The 25,455-nt window shown below is 44.3% G+C and overlaps 1 protein-coding gene across 1 annotated transcript in view; it reads left to right on the forward strand.

The window, feature by feature from the left end:
• Positions 1 to 25,455, forward strand: part of LEMD1 (LEM domain containing 1) — a 57,626-nt gene that overhangs the window by 21,040 nt on the left and 11,131 nt on the right. The window contains exons 2-5 of the mRNA XM_011372991.2: positions 12,475 to 12,532; positions 14,202 to 14,320; positions 14,932 to 15,054; positions 17,702 to 17,769. Coding sequence (XP_011371293.1) covers positions 14,239 to 14,320; positions 14,932 to 15,054; positions 17,702 to 17,769 — 273 coding nt within the window. The 5' untranslated portion in view covers positions 12,475 to 12,532; positions 14,202 to 14,238. The remainder of the gene's footprint in view (positions 1 to 12,474; positions 12,533 to 14,201; positions 14,321 to 14,931; positions 15,055 to 17,701; positions 17,770 to 25,455) is intronic.

Below are 25,455 nucleotides of genomic sequence, written 5' to 3' on the forward strand. Positions count from 1 at the left end.
TGAGGGCTGTGCAGTTTCCCCGTACCCGCCGGCATGCCCTGCGCATGCAGCAGATGAGTGCGAGGGTGGGTGGCAGTGCTAGGACATCTAAGAAGTGGGGGTGGTGGGAGGGAAAGCCAGAGCACCCAGAGCTTATGCTAGGATCCTCCCCTGCACTCCCTGCCCTTCTGCCTTCCCGCCTTCCTTGAGCCAGGCCCAAGAGGAGTAAGTCTCTGGGCCTGCAATCTAACTCCAAGCTCTGTCTAGGCCACTACAAGTGCCACTTTTGTTCTCTCTGTCTCTCACACATGCGTGCGCACGCGCACACGCCACCTCTTGCAGATGGGATCTCAAAGACCAGCTCCCTGCTCCAGTTATGTGACCCATGGGCTTCGCTGGTGAGCCCCTCTCCAAGCTGACTGAGGTGGGCCTCATTACCTGGCCTTCTGCAAGGGGAAGTGCCTCAGGCTGCAGTCTGCCAGCTACAGACTGAATGTACACTTTGCCCAGTGGCTCGTGATGTGCCGTTGGTGGGATGAGTTGATGACTGTCTTTGGATGGAGAATTGCAGCCTCCAGTTTCCCAGCACTCCACCACGGCAGACTCCTGACCTCAGCAACTTGCTTCCTTGCTTCCAGCCTCTGCAAAGGTGGTGATGAGACCTATTCCCTCCCTACTTCCCAGGAAGGCATGTATTGCAAGGGCACATTGTATCTGATGTGGCAGATGTGGCTTGAACTTTTGGAGACAATCAGTTCACAACCTCAAAGATGGGCTTTCGCCAGATAAGGAAATCTCTGGCTGCTGCTTTTGGTGGGCTCCTTGCAGACTGGTCCAAAAAACCTAGTGTTCACCTTGAAGGTGGCTGCCATGCCCAACGGGTGGTGGGGCTGGCAACACCACCTGAACCAAGAATCAGAATCTGTTTCCAAAGAATGAATGCTCCATCCCCCTGACACAAAAACAAGAGCAAGAACTGGCCCTCATCCACCATCACCCTATTCCCAGTACAAGCAGCTCCCTAAGGGCATGTGCTACACCAATTAGGAGCAGGCAATGTGGCTTGTCACATGAATCCTCCACCCCCAGGTCAGTGCCTGCCGTGTTGGGCTGCCTGGCCAGTCCTACCTGGGGCTCCCTTCTCTAAATCCTGTGGAATCAGACCGTGAAGAAGGAACAGAAACCTTGGCTGTTCACAGAGGAGCCCAGGAGGTCAAGACAACCCATAAGAGGGGTGAGGCGTTCAGTTCAGGGCATCTTTGGAGAAACTCATACTGAGGAAGAAATTCCAAAAGCCGAGAGCCCCCAAACTGGGCAGCCCAGGCTCTGGAGTTCCAGAGTTTCCTAGTGGGCAGCCTTCCCTCCTCCCTCAGCTCATTCCGGTGTTCCATCCAAGAAGTGAAAAGTGGAGGAAAGCTGGAGGAGGATGGCAGGACCCAGACAGATCCTCAGGACTCTCCCAGCCTTCGTCGTCATGGTAACACCGCTATTTTTATCCTGTTGTTCATGATGCTCAAAGCTCTGACTCTCTCTGTTCCTGAGAGGCCAGGCTGGCTTCTGCCTGCATCCTTCAATGCAGCACCTTCTCCCAGAGGCCAGAGAAGAAAAAAGTAACAGAGGAAAGGGGAACCCACTGGGTTACTCCTCAACCAGGGGACCCATTTGACAGCAGTTCGCCTCTGCACTTCTGAGCCTTTGGTTTTCCAGCTGGCATAGGCTCTCAGTTTCATATTTTCAAGGACATCACAGCTCCCCATCATCTCCCTGAGAGGCTGCTCCTGAGGAAAAAAAGGCAGCGGTACACTGGAGATGAGTTTTCCCATGCAGCTTTGACACAGACTGCTGTCCTTCTTAGTTCTGAAGAGTGTGCTCTTGGTGCAAGCCAACCCGTGGCCCCTTGAAAAGGGATGCGGAGCTAAGTTTGGTTAACCATCACATAAATTTAACATCACTGGAGAACCTAAACCAGTATTTCCCTTTCCTCTGTCCCTCCATCAAAGAACTGGGACAACTGGGCTTCATGGCTTCGTTTAGTCTTTATGCTCAAAGCAAGTTAGCATATATTCTCCAAGCCGGAGAGCAGACTCCTAGGTTTTTCTCCTTTCCTAATCCCCATATAGCCATGTTTCTAGGGGCTTGAGGTGAAGGCAGGGTTTTTAAAAGGATTTCTTAGAGCTGTTTATTTTCTGTCCCAGCCTCTGGTTCTCTCCCTGTGTACCCACTTACACCTCAGTAGCAAGGTATCCCTGAGAGTCAATGGTGCTATATCATTCCCCACCTATGTGCTCCGATGGTCAGTGAGATTTGAACTCAGCAGCTGGGGTGGTTGGGTTGGGGCAGAGAGCATTTCCTCATCAAGACCGTGACCCTGGAGACAGGTCAAGGTCTTAACCCAGTAAAGTAGCAATCATATTGTGCTGGACTCCTGCACTGAGGTTCTACCTCAGCTGAACTGACTCCTGGATGGCTAATTTTTCTAGGGTGGCTGGGACCCATTTACTAAGCCTCTACGTGGTTTCATTTTGGCTCAAGTTGCACGGTTTCCGAATCTATGCACCTGGAGTAAGCACTTTTCTAGTTGCCTCTGAAAAGCATGCCGGCAAACACTGCTCTGTTAATTGCTGTAATAAACAGACTTTATTATATCCCTTTGCAGTAAATGAATTATGTTGTCAGAATAGATGGGGCATCCGTGTTTATTTCACACTGTGATACACTGCAGCAGCAGAAGCTAAACATTTATTTCTCCCAGCTCTGCTGGGGAGAGGAGGGAGAATGAGGTTGGGAGGAAAAATCAGGAGCGTGAACATGAAGTGAGGCGATGGGGTCTAGGAGGAGGCTTCTGGAGACACACTGAGCCCCGGGAGCTGTGAGCCTCACTTGTGCTACCTATAAATTGAGGGAAGACAGGCCTCCTGCCTCCTAGCATCACAGAGGAAAAGTGAGATAAAGCTGCTGGAGGAGATGGGGTGGGAAACAGGGAAGGTAGAATTACAATATGATCGCATAGACTTAAAGGTGCTTTTATTCTTTATGGAAAGAAGCCCAAACTTTAGGTAGGCTTCTCAGGACTATCAACATAGGGGAATTTTCAGACTTACAAGTAGAGAAAGATGCTATAAGATGGCATAATATTAAGGATAAGAATTATTCTATCATATGGTATGTGAATTATCAATAAAATTTTTAAAAAAGAATTATTGTATCATAACTTCACTTTGATTGGAGGCACAGAGGTTCTTAATTATCACTGAGAGGGGCTGGAGAGCTAGGGCCGTTGGATCTAGCGCCAGAGCCAGCCTCCTCTAAGGCATGGAGACGTTTGGGGCAGGATGAGGCTAACGTGTCACACACTGCTCTAGTTTAGAGCAGTGGATTGACTGCTGAGAGGGACAGCCGCCCCTTCTCTTGGTTCAGCCACCATGGTGCCTGGCTCATAAGCACTCAATAAGACTTCACTAAATGGTCTAGGACAGATAAGCGCCCCACGCCTTTCAATCTTCAGGAGTCAGCTGGGCTCCCTGCCCCTAGACCTTCTGTCGTCAGCACCCCAGTTCTTACCTCCTTGTGTGGGGGAAATGTGTGCTATGTACTGCTGTCAACTCAATCCGTTCAATCGATGTCGAGTCCCGATTGGACAAAGCCCTGTGGGAGGAGCTGCGGGAAAAACACAGGGAAATCAGATATTGATTTCTCCTTGAGGAACTCACAGTTTAATAAAAAGCAACATGCCAAGGCTCGAAGGATGCAAGATGCCTTAGATAGAGGCAAGCAAAGTGCTTTAAGGCTCCAGGGGCCTGAGAGAGCACAACCGTTGGGAGGGTGGCGAGGGATCAGGGAAGCCTTCACAGAGGAGGTGGAATTTGAGCTGAACCTTGAAGGATGGGGAGGAAAGTGTGTTTAAAGCACAGATCCTGGGGACCCTTCTCTCCTCTTTGCCAACATCTACAGAGAGATGCCAGACAGAGCCAGCAGTGCCCTTGCAAGCAGGTGCTACATGCAGCCTCTTCTGTCACAAGTGGGCCCTCTGGCTCCCAATTTCCTCTCAGCTCCAGGAGTCTGACATCTGAAATTTCATTAGTGCTTCCTCTCTTTCACTTTATGCTTTGATCCCCTGGGGCTTTTCATCCAGGAGGGAGGCAAACACTTGGAAGTTATCAGCCATTTGCCCCACAGCACCCACGACTATATCAGATTCCCTCCTTGCAGCCGGTTTCATTAGGTTAGAAGGGAAAAAAGCAAGAGAGCATCAGTGGACCTCTGGCTTGGGAGAAGGGGACCGCTTATAGGGGGAAGCGGGCGAAGAAAGATGTAGCTGGGAGCTCTGGCAATGAACGTCCCCTATTCCACAGCAGCTCTGCTTTGCCAGGACTGTGCATACTTAGGTTCCTTCTGACTTCCTCTCCAGACCTCCTCCCTCCTCTTCCCTTCCCCTTCCTTTCTCCCACTACCTCTTCCCCTCCTCTCCTTCCAAAGAGAGTCAGGAAACCTCAAAGACATCTTATGATGTCCCACCATGTCTCAGCACACTGCCTGGGTCCAAAAGATTGGTGACAGAGGCATGGGCTGGCAGTCCTGGCTTTGCCCCAGCTAAGATGTTCGTTGGTAGACAGATAGACACATGACTTTGTCTGTCTGGAGCTCAGTTTCCCTGCTTGTAGAATGGGTGGATCTCTGCCTCCGCCTTCCTTCCTTTCCACTGGCTGTAGGGGAAGAGCACGAGACTGGAATTCTGATCTCAATTCTCTTCACTAGCTATGGCAGCCTGGAGAACTCATCCCCCCAAACCTCTGTCTTCCATATGTAAAATGCAGATAATAATGCCCACCCCACTAATTTTTGTGAGGATCCAATAAGATAGTATGTGCCACAGTGCTTACTTTGCTCAGTGTCCTGCACGAAGCAGGGGTTCAATGCTAGTTAACTGAAAGAGTTACAAATGGCAAGAGATTCTGCATATCACATATTGCACTGCCTCTAGCGCAGTGTTGGGTACAGGATAGAGATTCAGAAAACAAGTCAAATTGAATTGAAGAAGGTATGAAGATGTCGAGAATTATTAAATTAGCTTGCCCGTGTCCTAGATAACTTCTCCTTTCTCAGGTAATTGACAAGAAGTGCATAGATATGCTTGGCCCTTGAATGACGTGTCGTGCGATGCGGCGAAAGTGAGCTGGGGTTCCTCTAATTTCTGATTCTCCTCTTCTCCCTACCCCGCCCCCCACTTGCTGAGCGCTCCAAGACAAGTCACTTTCGTCAGCTACATTTTGGGGAGCATCCTGCAGGCGGCGCTCTCCCATCATCTCAGCGTCAGCAGAGCTGGGGCTGGGGTAAGGAGCGAGGGGAGGGGCGGAAGTGTGAAGGAAAAACAGGCCCACGCGTCGCTCACATATTTACATTGGAACTGTCAAAATAGTTATTTTTAAGTCGAGTTCCATCTGCTGTGCTGCGGGCTTACAATTGGCAGGGTGCGGGCGGCGGGGGGCCTCCGGCACAGTGGGTGTACCCCGGCGGTGTGCGCGTGGGCCACTGCCTTTTCCTATTGCCACTTTGCACCTTGCTTTGGAAGCCGCTGAAACCGTTGGCGCCCGCCTGCACTACCTTTCCTGCTCTGCCTCTCCCCAAGGCAACGCGCATCGCATCCCAGCCAAGATGGAGATCTGTCCTGACATCACTGTCCACGGGAAAGGAGACTCCACTACTTCGGTTGTCCACCTGGCTCCGTCCCTGATCACTCTCCGTCTGGAAGTTCTTCCCTGTAGCCTATCTCCAGACCTCCTAGCTACAGCCTGGGCCCATTCCCTCTCTAAAGCAAGATTTCTTAGGCTCCAGATCCAGGTCTGATTTTGAGGACAGGCTCCCCGCCCTGCACACAGCTATCCACACCACCAGCCCTTCTTGGGAGGGCAGGAGCTGGGCATTCTTCAGGAACTGATCAACGTGTTGGTGTAGGCCTGAAGCTGAGGACCCGCGGGTCTGCAAGCAGTGGAGAGAATGACTTGGCTCTAAATATCAGGAGCGGCCAGAATTAATTGTTCCCAGAAAAGTGAGGAGCCTGTGGGTTTGACACTCATGGTGCTTCTTTCTGGCTCTCTTGCTGGCTCCCAGGGGCAGTAGGATTTGAGACAGACGCTGGCTGGCCCCGCTGCCATCAATATGTGTCCCAGCCCCGTCCAATGTCTGCTCTGTAATGAGCAGTGTTTCGGAATGTCACCTCTGTTAATGGGGAAGCGGCACCTGTGCACAGCCGGAACCACCTCTCTGTCTTCATTAGGCAGTCCACAGCCTGGCTGCCGGCTGCCCTCGCTGGGTGACAGATGACAGGGATGAGGAGCAAGAGCAGCAGCCTCCTGCTGTCCAGGATTCATTCCCAGACACTGACCCCGGATGCCCGTCCCTGCTGCCCCCAAATGGACAGCTAGAAGAAAATGCCCTTATAGGGCAAGGTGCTGCAAGGACAGAGAATAGCTAAAAATCAAGCAAAGGAAAGTGGAGGAGATATTTCTAGAAAAAGACACCAGCCCTAGCCACTGTGGTCTCCTGTCTAGATTGCATTATGAGGCATCTTCCTCCTCCCCACCCCAACTATCTTCACAGGCCACCTTTTATGTCCCTTCTAATAAATCTGTGCGCAATGCAAAAGTCACAGGATGAGTGTAGAACAGCATTCTAATTCCAGACTTCCCTTTAGCCAGGCCTGCATATTGCCTCTCAGCAAAATCCTGCTCCTTTTATCCACCTGAGACAAGGGGGCATTGAGATGAACCAAGCCCAAAGTGGCGTGAGACACTGACATGGCTTCAGAGAACCCCTGCTACCATGATGAAAACATCGCCATGGATACCATATTCCTCTGATTCAGTTCAAAGATTCCACCCTCCCCCCAAAGCCGTGTTAAACAGTGTGGCATCGCCTTTGTCTCCTCCGCTGCCCCAGCTGGGCCCGCAAGCGGCCTTCTCTGCTATCTACCTGACTGGAGGTAGCGGTGGGTTGGTGCCAGCTTTGGAGGGCTAGGGGCAATGATCATGATCACTTGGAATTGCCCGAGGCAACTCTCTGATCCAGAAGTTGCATGGATAGTTGGTTTTGGGACTGGGGCAGGTGGTCAAAGTAGCTTCATTTTGTCAGGCCCTCACTTTGACAGGTTGTGAGGGGGCCACCTGAGGGCTTGGGGTTTTCTCATTACCCTTCTTTCCTGTCTCAGTGAAGGGCTCCCTTGTCATCCTTCAACTCAAAGCAGAAAGTCATCCTTGACACCACCCCTAACTCCCCACCCCATGTTTGATCTATCACTAAATCCTGTTGGTTCTCACTCAGACCTACTGATCTCCATGTCCACAGCCACCACCACCTTCTTAGTCCCAACCACCATCTTTACTCACCTTGCTTCTCCAGTCTCATCTCTACCCTGCTATTGCTCGTGCTGCTCCAGTCATCCTGACTTTCTTATTGTTCCAGAAACACAAGCATGACCCTCCCTGACCACCCAGTCTAAATTAGACCCTGCCTCCCAAGTCCTTCTCTGTCACATTATCACATTCTGAAATTTTCTCATTCACTTCATTTGCTTGTTTACCTGCTTTCCCCTCCGAGGATGTAAGCTCTAGAAAAGCAGGAGCCCCATCTGTTTTTTTAACTAAGAACAGGGCCAGGTATGTGATAGGACTCAGGAAGTATTTGCTGAATGAATGAATGAATGAATTTGGTTTGCTACAACCTAAGGATGCCCACATACCCAGTCCTGCGCCACTCTGTCATTCTCGCCATAGCATCTAGAGGTATCTTTCTCAAACACAAATGTCATCATATCTCCCCCCTGCTCAAAGCCCTTTGGTGATAGGCAAAATGTTGATAACTGTTAACTGTTGAAGCAGAGTGATCGGTATGTGTGGGTTTCATTACACTTTCACTTGACTTGCTTATAATTTACTTCAGCTTGAAACTATTTAAAATAAATTGAGTTTTAAAAGTATGAAAACAAACAAAAACACCATAAAACCTTCAGTGGCTCCCACTGTCCACAGGAGGAAGCCTGAGAGCTCCTTATGCTTCTAGGTCCTTCGCCAACTGGTCCTGCCCCTCGCCAATCACCCCATCACTTTACACACTCAGAGGATTCCCAGGAAATATCCACATTTCTTCTTAGTACCAGGAACAGTCAGAATTCTTCAGAACAGTTATTTTGTTTTTATTTTTACGAGTATGGAATGATAGGTTTTTTTGTGTGGCTGCTAGAAAGCTATGCCACATTGGAGATCCTCCAGCAAGTACAGGAGAGGTATTAGGCCATTGTGGTTTCCACCTCCCTGAGCTTTGTTCTTGGCTCCATTTTATGCTCCCACTTGTTCTTTCTTCTTTTGCTTCCACTTTGGTTCTCCTTCTGTGGCTGTCTCCAACCCCTTGTGGGTACAGAATCTCCTTTAAGCCATGGGAATTCACCTCTCCTGGTTTAAGGACAGGAATAGGTGTCCCACCATGCCTCCTCCGTCTTGGTCTGTCTGATCTGTCATTAAATTTACTTGCTCCTTATATCGGACAATACTCTGTTCTTATCGCAGTGTAAAAGCCCACTTCCTCCAGTACACACTCTCTCTCTCTCTCTCTCTCTCTCTCTCTCTCTCTCTCTCTCTCACTCTCTCATGTTCCTAAGAAGAAAAGCAGATCCCTGACCATAATTTGTCAGCATCGAAGGTTTGGTTTGTTTTCATAACAGGACTAGACTCTAGACCCACTTTGGTTTTAAGCAGCAGCATAGGAAGAAGAGTTGATGGGTGGCTTCCTAACTTTGTGTAGCAGTGAAAGACCTCCTTTCAAGGCACTATTCACAGGAGCCATGTAAAAGCAGGCAGGGCTGGCTGCCCAAAGCAGGGCTGCCCCGTGCCCCCCACCCCTCCACAGCAGCTCAGAGGAAATCTTAGGGTTGGAGTATCATAGTTTGATCATCACTAGGGAAGGTTGTGTCTTATTTGACAGAAAAAAATATGTACCAAATTATTTGGGTTACTGAAAGAAGAAACATGCACTCATTTTATTAAAAGCATATTTGCTATTGTGTTTATAAAATGGCAATTAAACAACTTATCCCTCCTTTGCTTCTTACAAATTTGTTTTTGTTTTTTCTCCATTAACCTTGTTCATGCCTTATTCTCTTGAGGAGAAGAAGCTTCTGCCAGAGCCCTCGCTGCACTCGATTAAACAATCCATTCACTCTTCCACTGTCCGCTTTAAACAGCAACTCTTTAAAAGCAGACGCTCTGCTTTATTCATTTTCTCCTTCCTCTTCAGTCTGAGCGGGGTGCTCGGTACATAGTAGGTGCTCAGTAACTGAACTCCCAAGGGGTCTGAGTCTCAAGATATGCAGCCACTTCAGTGAGCCAGACTCAGTGCATATCTTCCATGAATGATCCACACAGACTTGTAATGTGAAGTGGCTTTACCCTGCCCTCTCCTCCCCTGCTCCCTGCTTCCCCCGCCCAGCTATCAGAGAGTATTGGCTCAGAGAATATTAGTTAATTTTAATATTAGCCTAAGAAAGATTAATTAGGAAGGCAAATTTGCTCTAAAAGGTGTAATTAATTCCAAAGCCAAATAGAAGAACGTTATGGATTATCTGCATTGCTGCTGCCTTCAAGTAGTATACATAATCAAGGGCTGACTAGACGAGGACAGAATAATTTTTTAAGCGTCAGTGCTGTGTAGACCAACCGTCGTATGGCTCCTTATGTAAGCAGGCTCTTGGCTGAGATAAAAGATTGAGATCGAGGCGGGGCCTACGTAAGTTAAGAGGAACCATCCAATCAGATACCCTGGTTTGGCTATTCCAGCTCCTAAAATCACTCATGAATCGTGTCTTCCTCGCCGGCCTTCCTCCAAAGCGGTCTCATCCAAGTCGGAATTGACTCTTTTCTGGACTATTGTAATAATACCCCCAAGTTGACTTCAGACTGTCCTACCAACTCATCTCCACTCAAAATCGAACCTAAATAGTTTCAAATTCAAAAACACATACTCCTCCACGCAGGGTCAAACATAAATTTAATCATGCCACATCCCACTTACCAACTTCCAAATGTGCCTCGAAGTGAAGTGTTAACTCTTCTCGGTGTGGCCCACAAGATTCTTCACAAATTGACCCCAACCTACCCACCTGGCTCATTTCCCTTCTCGCTCACCACTCTCCTCGATTGCTGTCCCTTGTCCCCTGTAATAGGGCCAACTATTGCCCATTCTGGAACTCTCGGCCTAAATGAAACTTTCAAATCTTGGAGGCTTCCAATTCTGGGCTCCTATAGAAAGATCTGTGTTAACCGCTTATCTTATTTTTGTGTGTGTTTGTTTTCTTTTCTCTTTAAAAAGACAACGAGCTCCTTAAAAGGCCAAGCATAATGTCTGCGCCATTGGAGATCAATGCCAACTGGAGCAGCTCATTGAAACCAAAACTTCCTCTTTTTCCCCCCAGTCAATAGTCAATGCAGCTTGCAATGTCTGGGAACATTCCTCAGTTCTCCACCTCCTTTTGCCTGCCTCGCTGAGGCTCAGAGGCAGTTGGCTTCAGGAGGAAAGTCGCAGGAGAACTGCAAGTGATGCAGACTTCAGCCTGACAGCTGCTGATCTTTGCTTTAGCTGATTTCCCCCTTTGCAAATGGTTCATTGGCAATTGAAACTGCAAATCTACTTTCTGCTCCCCTATGTAAATTGCATTTACATTTAAATTGTGCATTCTTCCAAAGGAGAGGATTAGTAAATAACGGCAGATTAAACTTAAGGAGAGGAAATTGTGCCCCATGCCAAACCTGAGACTGAAGTGACATCTGGCTTTTACTATTTCCGTTATTTCAGTTTAATAACAGCATGTGGCATTATGAGAAAAGAAATTGGATCTACATTTTAATGAAAGGAGGAAACGCTCAGGGTTTAGATACCTTATCATGTTGAATACCTAGTCGATTGGCAATTAAAACTTGTTTCTCTCAAGAAATGGAATAAAATATCTTTGCAGTCATGGAGGGAATAAAAAACAAAAAACAAGCCAATGCCCAAGACTTCACAGATAAAACCAGAGGAAATGGGTGAGTGCCATAAACATCAAAACCAAATATTTCGGGATACCACAGAGTACAGGCATTCTTAAACAGAATAATGCCGAGAATAGAACCGTGGATATACTGGTGGGATCTTCGAGAGAATAACCTCAGGTAGAATAGTTGGCACATAATAATAGGGGGCTCGACCCAATCGGATCATCTGATTAAACTCCTTGTCAACCTAACGTTTTGAATCCCAGAGGTCTGATCAAGAAAATATTTTAGAAATGTCTGTTTCATCCCAATAGTTTTTAACTGCTCAAATGGAAGCGGTTCCACCTGCTGTCTTTTTTTTTTTTTTTTTGTGGAAAGCAATTCTGGGAAATGTAAACAAAATATTTGTGCATCCTAATAACCCAAGCCTATCATTTATTTGCTTTGATTGAAACAAATGTGTCAATTTTCAAAGTCTTTTGTCTGGTGCATCCAATGTTTGGATGTAGGCAAATGTGTGTTATTACATGTTTGTTTAGAAACCGATGCTCTATTCAGAAACTCTGGAGCCATAGCCGTTGGAACCACAGCTTGGGATCACTCAGTGAGCCTCCCTGACCATGCACTCAGAGGTGCTCAGTCCTTTCCCAGCATCTGGAAAGTGTTGAAATGAGAAGGTTTCATGGCAAGTGTAAATAGGGTGGAGCCTCCTGAAGAAAAGATGTGGAAATCCTCTGAGGATAGGGCTCATGAATAATTAGAATAAAGAAAAACATTTATATAATGCTCACTGTGTATTATAACTCACTGAATGTTCATAACAGCCCTGGGAGGTAGGTATCATTGTCATCCCCATTACAGATGAAGAAAAGGAGACACAGTAATGTTAGTAATCTTCCCTACCCGACACCACCCAGTTGGTAAGAGACAGAGCTGGATTTGACTCCAACCAGGCTGGCTCCACTGTCCCCTTAACCCCTTTCAGGTGACTCCCTCCTATCTCTGGTATTTAATTAAGGCATTGTGTTTTCCCAAAGTTACATTTTGTCTTGCATAATTGCTTTAGCATAATTTGCCTTGCATAATTGTCTCAGCAGTTTCTTTTGAAAGACGCAAGCTAATAGTCTAAGGGATCTTTCCTGAAACAAGGTAAAGCAACAGCAACAAAACTGGCCTTCTGCAATATAGATGATAGTATCTGCCCCAGAAGCCTTATAGGAATGTGCAGATGAATGAGATGATAGGAAAAGTGCTTTGAAAAGGCCCAAACCATCAAAATTCTGCAATGTATTATTATTGACCTGTGCTCTTCTCTGATTCTTATTTTTAAACGAGCAAATCCTTAACAAGTTAATGCAGGTTTCTTCCACTTTCTCATTTTCCCTAGAGGGTATGGCCAAACTACCCACCTACTACTGTGGATCTTTTGATGACAGCCTAGACGCTTGTTTGTTTGATTTCTCCTTTATCTTCCCAGTTTCTTGGCACCATTTAGTTTGGTAGCAGCTCCTTCTCCTCACTTCCTGTGCATAATGATAAGTTCTCTGCATCCCTCGTCATTTCATCATGGCAGTCAGCTTATGAAGTCGACCAGTGCCTCCCTCTGTTTGAACTTAAGTTAAATTAATCATCCAATTTTCGCATCAGTCTGTTGCTATGGGGGTTACTGATGTCACACTGTCAGTATTATGATTATCATAATATTTAACAGGCAAAAGGGATTGGTTGCTAGTGAGAACCCTTGGGTGAAACTCACTCAGCTTTAGTAACCAACTCAACTGCTTAGACTTTAGACAACCATGTAAAGGGGTAAGTGGATTAATCATACAGTTAGATTCCATTTGAATATTTTTCTTCCATATGTGTATTCCCTCCAGGCAATTGTCTAGTGTCACTTGAAATTGATGAAGGCTCTTTCAGAGGTTATTTTTGGGAAGGTGGTAAAACAACAGACAGCTGTTCTTGAGAAGAAAATGTCACAGGATCTAAGCCAGCTTCCAGTTAAAATAAAAGAAATAGAAAGGAAGTGCATTGTCCTTTTCCTTCCTAACATTAGGTTGTTTACTAGTGACCTGAAAGGGTTAATTCAGCTTCCCAAACAAGTAGGAAAGAAGGAAACCATATGTTTACTAAGCACCTATTGTGCGTCAAAATGTGACTCTGGTCAAAATACAGCTTTAAAAGTGGAGAACTGTTAAGCTAGGCATTGTCAAACAACCCTATTATACATGACAATTCACAGCTTTTTCTAGCTTGTGTACAATGTTCTTCCTAATTGGACATTGACTGATCACCAGTAAAGGCAAAGTCATTACTTAAAATTGGTCCAGATCCTCCAATGCCGAGTAATTGTCTTGCCGTTGTTTTCACTACACTATTAAAAAGCCCAGAAACATGGTAGAAATGAGGTACAATAAATAACCCCTAAATTAAAAATCTCTGTTAAAACGTTTGACAAATGGCTCTGTCTTTGTCAGGATTTTGTTAAGTAGGTGGACGGGTCAGTTTCGGGGGGATAGAGGGATCAACTGAATAAAACTGATTGAACTTGAGGCTCTGCAGGTTTGGAAAGCCATATCGAGATGCGTAAATCTATAAAAATCAATTTGCGTGCCAGAGAATGAACAGCTGACTTTTTTCAAATGCCAATTCAGCAATTACAAAGTCTGCTGGCGGTTAATTAAAAACTACTATCTCGTTAGGTTCAGAGTTAAATTACAAGTGTGAAAACTACTACTGTTTGCAATAACGGAATCCTCCATACTCTCTGTACTCTCATCAAAAGGAGGGCAGGGATAAATAACTCTTATTTAACTCACTAAAAATCTCTCAGCTCTTTCATATTTAATTAACTTCTTGTCTTCTCGGAACGTGATTCTTACTCAGAGCTCCTAAGCAATAATGGAAATATTTGTTCGTTTTGTGCAGAAGATATTTCTCATATGCGCTGAGTAGAAAAGTTAGAAATAATTGAACCCCAAGGACACTGGGGGAAGTGACACTCATCCAAAGCTTTCTATTAAGGCAACTAAACCTGGGAGAGATTTATGGCAGAAAACAGCATTTTGTGGTGGTTTTTGCTTTACCACCTGTGCGCCTCCAAGATTGGGGAGATCGGGTCATAAACACTTCTGTGGATGAGTAAAGTTTTAGTTCTTATTTGTAAGGCCATCTTAATGAATTTAATGTTTTACTATTTCAAAGATTCCACTATCAGAAAAGAGACCAAACCTCTATCACCATGGTGGACATGAAGTGTCTGAGTAACTCTGAATTACAGAATCGACTTGATGAGCTTGGATTTTCACCTGGCCCAATACTACGTATGTATGCCGCAAACATTAGAACAGGTCATTTATTACTTATAAACTACTCCAAAGACTTAAAATCATTTATAGGGGAATGAACATATGCAACGGAAATCATTAAAATAGAAATAGGAAAATTAAAAAAAAACTAGAAAACTATAAAAAGGGAAGAGGTGATAAATATACTCAGATCTTACAGATTAGGAAGTATGGTGCCAGACAGAAAGAAATCCTTTTTCTCTCACAGTGAAAAACCAGTTACCCTTGATTATATCACCTTGTTTTTTTTTTATTATTATTATTGTTACTATTTCTAGTATAGGCGCTATGTTAACTATTTATGTATTTATTGTCCATATTCCCAACAGATAGGGTTATAACTTTGTCAGTCTTTTTCTCATTTGTATTCAATGCCTGACTCCATGGCTAACCCATAGAGTCCTCGCCTTAAGTGTTTATGGAAGGGAAGGAGTGAGTTGAGTAGCTGTGGGGTCCACCTCATTGTACAAACCACAATTAATGATATAAGGTACAAGAATAAGGATCTGAGTTGTAAAATACCTGAACCTACCAAGATCCCATACACAAACGGAATGACTTCATCTATTCTCCACATTCTTCCTCAGCTTCCACCAGAAAAACATACGAAAAAAAGTTAATGCAATTGTTGGTCTCACCTCCCTGTGCATCACCTGTGATGAATGGAACCAGAAAGCTGGACAGAGCTCAGGACTATGATGACAGTAAAGGTACCATCAGAAGCTATACTGTTTGATAGAAATTTTGTACTTATTAATACCTTGTCCAGCACGACTTATACAGCTTTAAATGGTACGCAGGGTAACCTATGAAATAGCCATATGGCCTGTTTGCACACAGAGCCTGGAAAACAGGCCCCTGGGCTGCGAAAGGAATGCTTAATTACATGTTTATATTCATGCCAGTGATTCAACTGGGTGGAAAGTGGGGGGAAGAACTGGTCAATTTGCATGTGCTCTTACCAACCAGAGCCAAATCCGTGTTTGATTTCTAAAACCAGACGTTCCTACAGGTAATTTCCAGGTCTCCTTTGAGATCTCAGCCTCTGCTTTGCCTCAACTGATAAATTTGACTGTTATTTTCTTTGAATTAAATGATTTTACATCCATTAAGAAAGATGAACCAGATTGTACTTCTCTGTGCCTACTGCTCCCCCGACTTAATGGGAGCTGATCACAGTGGGTCTCTCCCAGGTTCCAGGTGGATAGGGAATGGTGGCCTCTGGGATCTGAGGGCTTCCTTTACTGTGGCCTCTTTCTGTGGCACACCATTCTCCCGTAAGGGTGTCTAGTTTGGGCTCTCAGGGTCTGGGCTTAAAGAGTCCCACAATATATTCCAAGGCTCTTTCATTCAATAAACATTTATTGGGAGTTCTCTATGAAGCACAGTAAAATAACATGAAGTACCGTTTATTGAAAGCTGCCAATGTGTTTCCAACCTAACTTGCATTATCTCATTTAACCCTCATAACTCTTAGCTGAAGTTCAGATAGGCCAAGTGACAGACCCAACATCATATAGCTAGAAAGTGGCCTCAGAAGATAAGCATCCATTAGAATGTGCCATGAAGAGCTAGACCCATGTGTCTTTGTCACCACTACATTTCTGGCTCCTAAGACAGGACCAGGCCCATAAGAATTCAGTATGTGTTTGTTGAATGAAAGGGATATAGAACTGAGATTTGAACCCAGATTTGAACTCTCATAATTGTGCTCTTTCCACCACATGCCTTATACCTTTCTCACAATTTCTACTATAAGGATAAATACATTACATTTTTGACCATGTTCGAGCTACAAAAAAAGTGGCAATTTCATATAGTTCAAATTAATAGTTTAAGAAAGCATTGTAAGTGCCTGCGGCCCTATGACAAGTCCCCTGTAATGCCTGGTATCGAAGGTGGCACAGATGAGAGCTTTCCCCAAGAGTCTGGCTTGGCCAGCCTCATTAGAGAGGGCAGCAGGGTTTAGGGACGGACCCCACTGGCCCCTGAGCAGCACAGTTAGCATGGGGGTGCCTCAGAGATATGGGATGTGTTCAAGGTCCTATCCCAGACCCGACTGCCTCTGTTTCCTGCCCTGGAAAGGAGCTGAAGGGACTAGACCAGCTCTCTGATGAAATGCAGTGCCAGGCTTGAAAGGAAAAGAAAGCTTGTGCACTCACGGCTTGTGACCGCCAAGCACTGCAGGTCAAAGCTGCAAAGTTAAGCTGTCATGGTCTCAGGCCAAGCTGCCCTGGTTCCCAGCACACACAGTGACACATTGACGCTGAGACTAAGAGAAAATTGGTCCTTTGGTTTGTAAGCTTTGCCATTGCTTTACACTTGTCCATCTAATGCTGGCCAACCATGAGCAGTCAAGTCAGAGGTGGAAGCTCTGGGTCAGTCCTGCCCTAGCAATGCAATTCTGCGACGTCAGTGGCCGGTGGTAGCACATAGGAAAGCCATTTCTCTAGGTCGGGTCTGAGTCAGACATTTGAGTTTGCTCACTGGAGGAGCCTCAGATCCTGGTGCCTTGAGAATGGAGAGCTTGACATGGAACTGGTGGGGTCCTGTGGAGATTCGGCCTTGAGCTTTTCACAGAAACACCTAGTCCTGGGTGGGGCTGTGGTGGGAGGGATGGGGTAGCTCTGGACCTGCGGCTGAGCATTAGGTCATCCAAACAATGGGTAGATTCGATTTTTTCTCATTTTCACTCATTGTTTTGATACTGGGAAGACATAGCGTTAGTGTTTTCAAATTTCTCAAATAATTCTGACTTGCAGAACTCATTTAAACTCCCCCACCCCCATTAAAAGCTCTGCCGATGTGCAAGAGCACATGATAGCCCCAAGTTTATCTAAATGCTTCCTCACAGGCTGAAGGCGAGGGCCGATCAACAACAGCCTTTTCTGCCCTGGCAGTTCCCCTGACTTTTAAAGCCTTTTAGCACAGGTCTGGCCTCCCCTCCCCTGGGTGATTCTTTGGATACAGAAGGAGAAAATTCTCCTGCCCTATCTTGACATTCAGAGATGCGCAAGGCTTACGGCCGGCTTGAAGGGGCAATGACTAGACTGCAAACAGCCGCCCAGAGGAGCGGGCGGCTTGGACTCTGCAATGTATTGCTCTTGGAGGCGTACAGATGCGACAGCCTCCCTGTTAGGAGCCCTCCCCGTGCTCCCCGGGGAAGGCCTAAGTGTGTTCCACAAAGGCCACTGCAGAAATGCTCTTTTACCGCAGAAGGGCAGAGTAAACTGTCTTCCCCTCACTAAAATCTTCCGCCCTACGATTGATAGAATTCACCTTGATACTTGGTGCTTTTTTTCTTGGCTAGCTCGTATGTTCTCATGGCCTATTTTCCTTTTGTTTCCCATGATCCAGAACTTAATGTCACTATCATTTTGAAAGGAAAAATACTCTCATCAGAAAAACACAAGAGACTCAAAAAAGTATGTACAATTCTAATGCATGAATACTTTTACACATATATTAGATAGAGGAAATAGCACTTTTCATAGGTATTAAGAAAGGAAATAGCAAGTCACTTCATTCCGTTACTTACAGTGGGGAAATCCTAGTTTGAAGAAGCTTGTTCTAATGCAGTTCTGTTTTGTGAGACTATTACCCCAGAGTAAAAGGGTCCTCCTGCCCCTCCCTGAAGTAGCAGCCGCCCTCCTCTCCCCTCCAGCTGTCCTCCCCTCTCTCACCTTTCACCACGAGTGCTACATTCACACATAGCATTGAGCACAGTTCTAGACCCATAGGGAGCACGGAATAAACGTGAGTTCCTGTCCGCTTCTCTTCCCCGGACACTGAGATCTGGCTTCTACCCGCAGCATCATATTGGAGCACTCCGCCAAGTGTGTGAGAGTACAGGTTTTGGAGTGAAGCCTAGCTCATTTAAAGTCCCTGTGCTTCCACTAGCCGGTTGTGTGACTCTGGGGAAGTCACCTAACGGATGTGAACCTCCTCGCGCAGTTTAATATAATAGCAGTACCTACCTCAGCCGGCGGGTGTGAAGTGAAAGGCAGGCGAAGCTCTTAGCACAGAACACGGCACGGTTCGTTCACGGAATGAACTCCAGACATCAGTGCTAGTGACTTTTTCTCAGTCTCCTGACCTTGGTCCCTCTTTATTCAGAGACGCTTGCTTCCTTAGATTTCAGCAACTTGGTCTCTGCTCCTCTGACTGTTTCCATTCTGACTATCTTTTGGGCCTTAAAGGTACCTCGTGCCAGATATCTCTGTCTCCAGCTCTCTTCTCCTCCTGCTCTGCACCATCTCCCTCAGCTGTCTCATTCACTCACCCCCTCCGTAGTGAGTCCACGTCTGACCTTCCACACAGGACCTCCCTCCTGAGCCACAGGTCCTGCATATCCACTAATTCTTGGAAAGCTCCTTCCCTCCTTCCTGCATTCAAATAACAAATGGTTATTTGTAATGATGAACAGGTCATAGGTTATACAGATGTATTCATAGTTTTCCCAGAGTTATCCCCAGCACCTCGCACTCAGGATATCCAGGACCACCCACCTGCACTTGTGGCCTCTGTTTATCTCGATGATTCCACCGCCTTCCCACTGTCCAGGCTCACAGCTCCTCACATATAAATAATCGCCAAATCCTATGGATTCGATTTGTGATTTAAAATAATCTAGCCTTCCTTTCTCTTCCCACTGCTGCTATCCCAGCTTGCACCCATATTAGTTTTTGTTTGTCTGTTTGTTTTTAAATTACAATTGCGATACTTTCCTAACTGGTCTCTGCCTCCAACCTTTACCAATTCCTGTTCAACTCTGCAAGCAGAGATTCAATCATGTCATTCATTTGCCTGGAAACTTTTCAAAATAAGATGCAAACTTACCACACACCACGAAGAGACTTCAGTCTCTCTTGTAAATTTATCTCCCTCACCATCCAACCCAACCGACACCTACCCCGTCTCTCCACCTCTCACACCTCTTCCCATGTTGAGGCATCGTGGCCTCAACTGTTCTTTACACCTGGAATCTTCTTCATTCTTTCCCCCTCCGCTCCATTTTTCTTCCTGTTAAAATCCTGTGATCACTTAAGGAACGTCTCAAAGGCCACTCCTGTGCATCCTTTTACAATTGCATTTTAGTCCCTTCAGTAGCCTCCACAGTGTTTTGCACATAGTAGGAGCCCCAAAATCAGTTCATCACGTCTACCAAACATTTCCAGTGACACATAGGTTAGTTTGCAAATACGGTCTCATATTTAAACTACTTGCTGTGTTTAAATAAATGAAATGAAACCCCAGGCAAACATTCCTGCAGTAAGCTATAACTTTAGCTTCCTATCTAAACATAATTTAAATTTGACGAAGTAATTTGGGGATCAAATTTTCTAAAAAGATTTAAAAAAATCTTTTAAATGGCTCATGAAAGGAATCCTTTCCATTCGGTAAATTTTGTTCCCTTCTGTATAGCTCCTTCAGACATTCACAGGAGAAAACGCGACCTGAGTATTTAAAATGCATTAGGTGGGGCTAATGCTCTTCAGACTTTGCTTTAGGTAAACCTGAAATAAAACAACATCGATATTTTGAACTGGCAATAGAATTAAATAGAAAGTTTGCGATGGTATAAAATGTTTTGATCTGAGGATTTATATAAGCCATTTTGATTCTCAGAAGGGCCTCAAGACATCTGTTCAACTTTAAATCCGAAAGTAAATGTAAATAAGCATTTAAATTTCCATGTAAAAGGTAGTAGAAAGTGTGTTCATTGAGACACTTGTCTAACACCATAGATTTTAATTACTTGTGAGCAGTGGTCTGTACCTAACAGTCCTCTAAGCACTCAGAAAGGGAGTATTTACATTTCTTTGAAATACCAATAAACACCTATTTTCCTCTCATTTTAGTAGGTCTCTAGTTGAATACAAACCAATTTGACATTTAGATTAAGTCAATTTCTGGACACTTTTTAGCACTGTATGTGTGTGTTGTATCAAATTACATATGCAGCCCATTTGATATGGTGATTAAGACCACTTAGAAAGCAAGGTCGATATTTTTTTAATTGAGGATTTTCTCATCCAATAGACTCTAGACACAGCTTAAGCTTCCGTCGATGGAGTAGGGAGTGAAGCCAATGTATATAACTCGGGCTCTAAATCTTCTTCTACCAAAGAGGAGAAATGGAATGTGAGGATGGCAGGGAGGCGGAACACGACGTCAGGCTGCATGAAGTAGGATAGGGTTCAATAGGGCAGCCGTGTAATTTATCACTCCGAACAGGATGCTATTGAGAATAAAAGGGGACACTGACCAGAAGGGTTGCTGGAATAATAGGAGTGAAGCAGGACTGTCCTGACAGATCAGGGCATATGGTCACCCTGGGCTCGGGACTGGTTCCAAAGGCTGACGTGTTTGTATGGGCACACCTGTTTGCGGAAAACGGTCGCATCCAATGTCCCGAGGGCGCTGGCCCCGAAGGCGTGCTCCTCAGAGCCCCTGGCCCCATCTAGGTGTTTCCTTATTCGCCCCCACACACGTTATGCTCTTTCCTGCCAGAATCTCTGTTCGTTCTGTTCTCCCAGCCTCGAATGCTCTGTCCTCATCTGGTCACATTCTCCTAGGAATGTCTCAAAATGTGTCCTGTGGCTCTGGGCCTAGGAATTTGCATTTTCCATTAGCCGCTACTCCCACCTTCTCCCTAAGAGTTTTTGCTCTAGGTTGTAAAATTTTTGAACTTATATTTTTAAACCCTGTGTATTTAATTCAATGTCAGGCATATGGGGGGAGGGGAGTCACTCAGTCTCTGTTGGCTGAACTGAAAGGAGCCTTTGTGCTATGTTGATGTCGATGAGCTCTCTCTTTCTACCTTCCTATTCTGTACCATCGCTTCTGTCTCTTAGACATACCTTAATGTATTCTTTTGAGAGACGATGCTTAGGTCATAGTGAATTAATGACCATCCAGGAAAGGGTTGCAAGAGAGCTTCCAGCCCTGGGTCTCAGCCTGGGAGTTAACAACTGTTTACCGAATACAGGGTCTTGTTCTAGACCTTCTCGTTCCTGTCCTGAAGAAACTTACAAAATGAGCTCTGGAAACACAGAATATGTATATCAAAAATAAGGACCCTAGAGCTGGACTGCCTGGGTTCAAATCCCAGCTCTGCCACTAAGTTAGACAAGACACTTGACCTCTCTATGTTTTAGCTCTTTGTCTATAAATAAGGATAATAGTAGACTCAACTTCATAGAGTTTTGCAGGGATTTAGTTAAAGTATATAAAACAGAGTAGTGATGGCACATAATAAGAGCTGTCTAAGTACAAATAAGAACTATTATTATCATTAATGTTATTATTATATAAAAATATGATATTTAATTATCTGCAATATAAAGCAATATACTTAAGTGAAAAGTAATATAATGGAAGCTGAATCTTTAGTATTGAACTCCTAAGTGCTACAGAATGTAATTTATCAGAGTGCCTACAAATATATTTATATAATTAAATATATAGGTATAATTAAAGATTGTTCTCTGTAAGTGCTGTGTGTTTAACACAGCAGACCAAGCTTTTTTTAAAAAGTGCCCTCCCTACATAGGACTCCTTTCTTAATCTGATGCTTAAATTCTTCCCCTGCTTCTTTAAACGTTAAAAATAATTTCACACTTAGAAAAAGATGCAAGAATAATATAAAGAATTCTCATATCCTTTTTACTCAGATTATTTAATTGTTACCTTTTACTACATTTGCTCCGTGTGTGTGTGTGTGTGTGTGTGTGTGTGTGTGTGTGTGTACACTATCATTGTGTTTTTCCAAATGGTTTGAGACTCGAAGCCTCTCAGCTCTCTGGCATGTATTCTGCCCACCCCGTAGAGGGCACTTTTCCTACACGACCACCACATAACACTCCAACTAAGGAAACTCACATTGATTCAATGCCACCATCCAATATTTAGACCCCATTCAAATTACACCAACTGTCCCAATAATGTCTTTTTGCTTTCTGGTCCACGACCACTCCAGGAACACGTTGCCTTTAGTTGCCGGTGCTCTTCCGTCTCCTTCTGTCTGGAACAGCAGAACCTCAATCTGTCCCTAGCTTTCATGCCCTTGACCATTTTAAAGAGTACAGGCCTTTCATTCTGTAGGGTGACTTTTCCTTTTGACTATTCATAGAGGTCATGTCTTTGGGGCAGAAATTCCTTGGGAATGATGCTGTGCTCTTCTCTGTGTATCACAGCAGGGAACAATGTCATCCTGTTCCACCGCTGGTGATATTAACTCTAGTCACCTGGAAAAGTTGGTGTCTGTCAGGGCTCTCCATAAAATCCACTGTTTTCCCGTTTGTAATTAGAATGGGATTTCGTGGGGAAATATTCTGCAATGACACGAACATAGCCCTCCTATAAAAAACCTCATCCATTAGCCCTAGGTCACATGACTATCTAAATCAACTTACATTATAATGATGGCCCACTGAGACTTTCTATTTCTATTATTCCATCTACATTTATTAGTTGGTATTCTACTTCTCCCCCATTTATTTGTTCGTTCGTTTCATTCATTCATTCGTATTAGTATGACTCATTGATTCTCTTTAATTCAATAGGCTGTATCCATTGATATTGTTATTCATTTTAATGCTCAAATTGTCCCAGATTTGACTATTTGACAAGATGGATACTGTGTCTTTTTGACATGTCCTCATCATTCCTTGCCCCCACTTTGAACATTTCCTCAATTTCTGGCACAAAAATTTCTGGCATCTGTGCTTTTCCTGCCCCAGGAGCCTTGGTTCTTTTTCCTGCAGGATGGTGTTTGTTTAGATACCAAGATCTAGGCCTTCAGTGAGTTTGTTGCTACTGGGGAGTCATTGTTTCTAGGCCCTCTCCATGGACAGAGCTGGAAAATAAATGCATGTATATATGTATACATACATGTATGCATCTATAACTATTTTTATATCTTTATATAAATTTAAAAACTATGAGTTCACGTTGATCTTTAATTACAATATAACGTTTTAGTGTTCTCCCTAAACTTTTCCCTTTCTATGTTTGTAAGTTACTTCTGTGACAGTGAGAAACCTGGCTTCCATTGCCTTGATATATTTACTTTTTGCTCAGCTTTCTAATTTTCAGTGTTGCCGATCTCACAATCTTAGTTGCCACTTCCCTCTCTGCATAACCTTCATGACCAACCACCTCCTCAACCGCTGAACATGCCAACACCTCCATGTGGCCCTCCCATCACTGTGTTTCTTCCTTGGACACAGGACACACTAAAGCCTCCATGGTCTTCCCCACCCCTACTGCTGCCACCCTTCAACTACCAGGAGCCCCAGTGCACACAGCCCCCCACATTCCATTTCTTTGGCCTCCAGGCATTCTGACACTCTGCATTCAGGGCCCTCTGCCCCACTTCCTGTGCAGGACACACTGACATCCCAGGAAAGGAAAGCTTCACGTCTCTTTTTTTGGTTTTCATTTTTGTTTCAATGTCTCTGTGCCAAAACTTGAATGGGGTTTTCACTCCTGGTGTCTCAATTGCTGTTGTTGCTGATAAGATACCTTGTAGGCTATAATTAGCATGTGCAGGGCCTACCCCAAATGCTACAGTCAGAAGGTCCAATGTATCAAGGGAATATATATTTAAGGACTACCATTAAGTGCGTGGTTTGAGTTGCGTATAAAGGTTTTAGGAAACCTGATGTTAAACATCTCTATAATAGTTTCTTAATTAATTTAAAAAAAAATCCTTATTCCCCATAGTAGTTGTATATTCCAGTTGGGTCAAAGTGAAGAGTAAATTACATATTCTATAACTACTTAATAAGCCCTTAGTTCTTACCTTTGATATGTTTTAATGGGAGCTAAATGCCATCTCTGCAAGGAATGTAATTTAACATTCTTCCTGTAAAAATACTGACCTCCTAGTAGATATGCTTAAATATGCTTAATGGTCAATGTGTCTTTATCTTATTGATTACATGCTGATTCTTTCTGTGCAATAGAACCCAGTTTTTGAAATAGAGGAGCAGCAGGAAGAGATAGTGAAACCAAACTCTGATTACAATGATTCTAAGATGATAATAAAGGTAAACTTATTTATTTTCATAAAACTGAATTATGAGCAGTAGTGTTCCCTTTCTGTAGGAAAAATATGAATTTGTTTAGAAAACTCAGCTTTCCTTTCCCTTAAGAATATAACAAAACAGATTTTAGCTAGTTTATAATTTGCTTTATCGGTATAGATGTATGTATATCCATTTTAGGGAGAGGAGTTTCCTGTTATACCTCCCCTATGAGCATCCCTGAGTTATTTTGATCTTTTGGGACTTCATGAGTACCAGGCACTATTCATCACAATGCCTAAGTCTAGGCATAATTTATTATAATTGTTGAGCATGGAATCTCCTATCTGAAAGGCTTCCTGGTGGAGGCTGTATGGTTCATCTTACAGATGCAGAAACAGGCAGAGAGAGGGGATATGACTTGCCTAAGACCATACAGAGTTAGAAGAAAAATTAGAAATGGAATTCCAGTCTCCTAATTTCCATTCAATTGCCCTTTCCATTATATCAACCTGCCAGAGGAAGAGGGAAAACAACCAGGCACCTAAGTGGTGAAATAGCTCCCTCCAGTGTCTCTTTTCATGGTATCCCAGAAGGACATCTCTTCATTTGTGGAAGCAAAGGCTTTCTTTCTGGTGATTGCTTTGCAATGAGAGTCCATAGAGACACTTTTCAGTGACTCTTCTGTACATACCTTAAAGCCATGATACAGAAGTCAGCACAGTTTAAATGAGCTAATTTATATATGTATGGGTACCTGGAATTTGCCCAAGTAGACAGAAGAAAATTCAAAATCCGAAAACCTTTTTTGACATTTTATTATAACATATCTAACACATCTAGAAAGGTATAAAGAATTGTATAACGAGCAGTTAGATTCTCACCCTAGAGATTAAAAATTAAATCATTGCTAATTCAGCGACAATCCCAGTGTATTTCTCCCCGATCGTATTTCCCTTCCTTCATTTCCCCCAATGTAACCACTATCCCGAATTTTCTACTTATCATTCTTTTCCTTTTCTTTACAGTATCCACAAACATTAGTTCAGTTTCTCATGATTTTGGATTTTATTTAAATGA

The sequence above is a fragment of the Pteropus vampyrus genome, unplaced genomic scaffold (assembly GCF_000151845.1).
Source record: "Pteropus vampyrus isolate Shadow unplaced genomic scaffold, Pvam_2.0 Scaffold217, whole genome shotgun sequence".
NCBI lineage: Eukaryota > Metazoa > Chordata > Mammalia > Chiroptera > Pteropodidae > Pteropus > Pteropus vampyrus.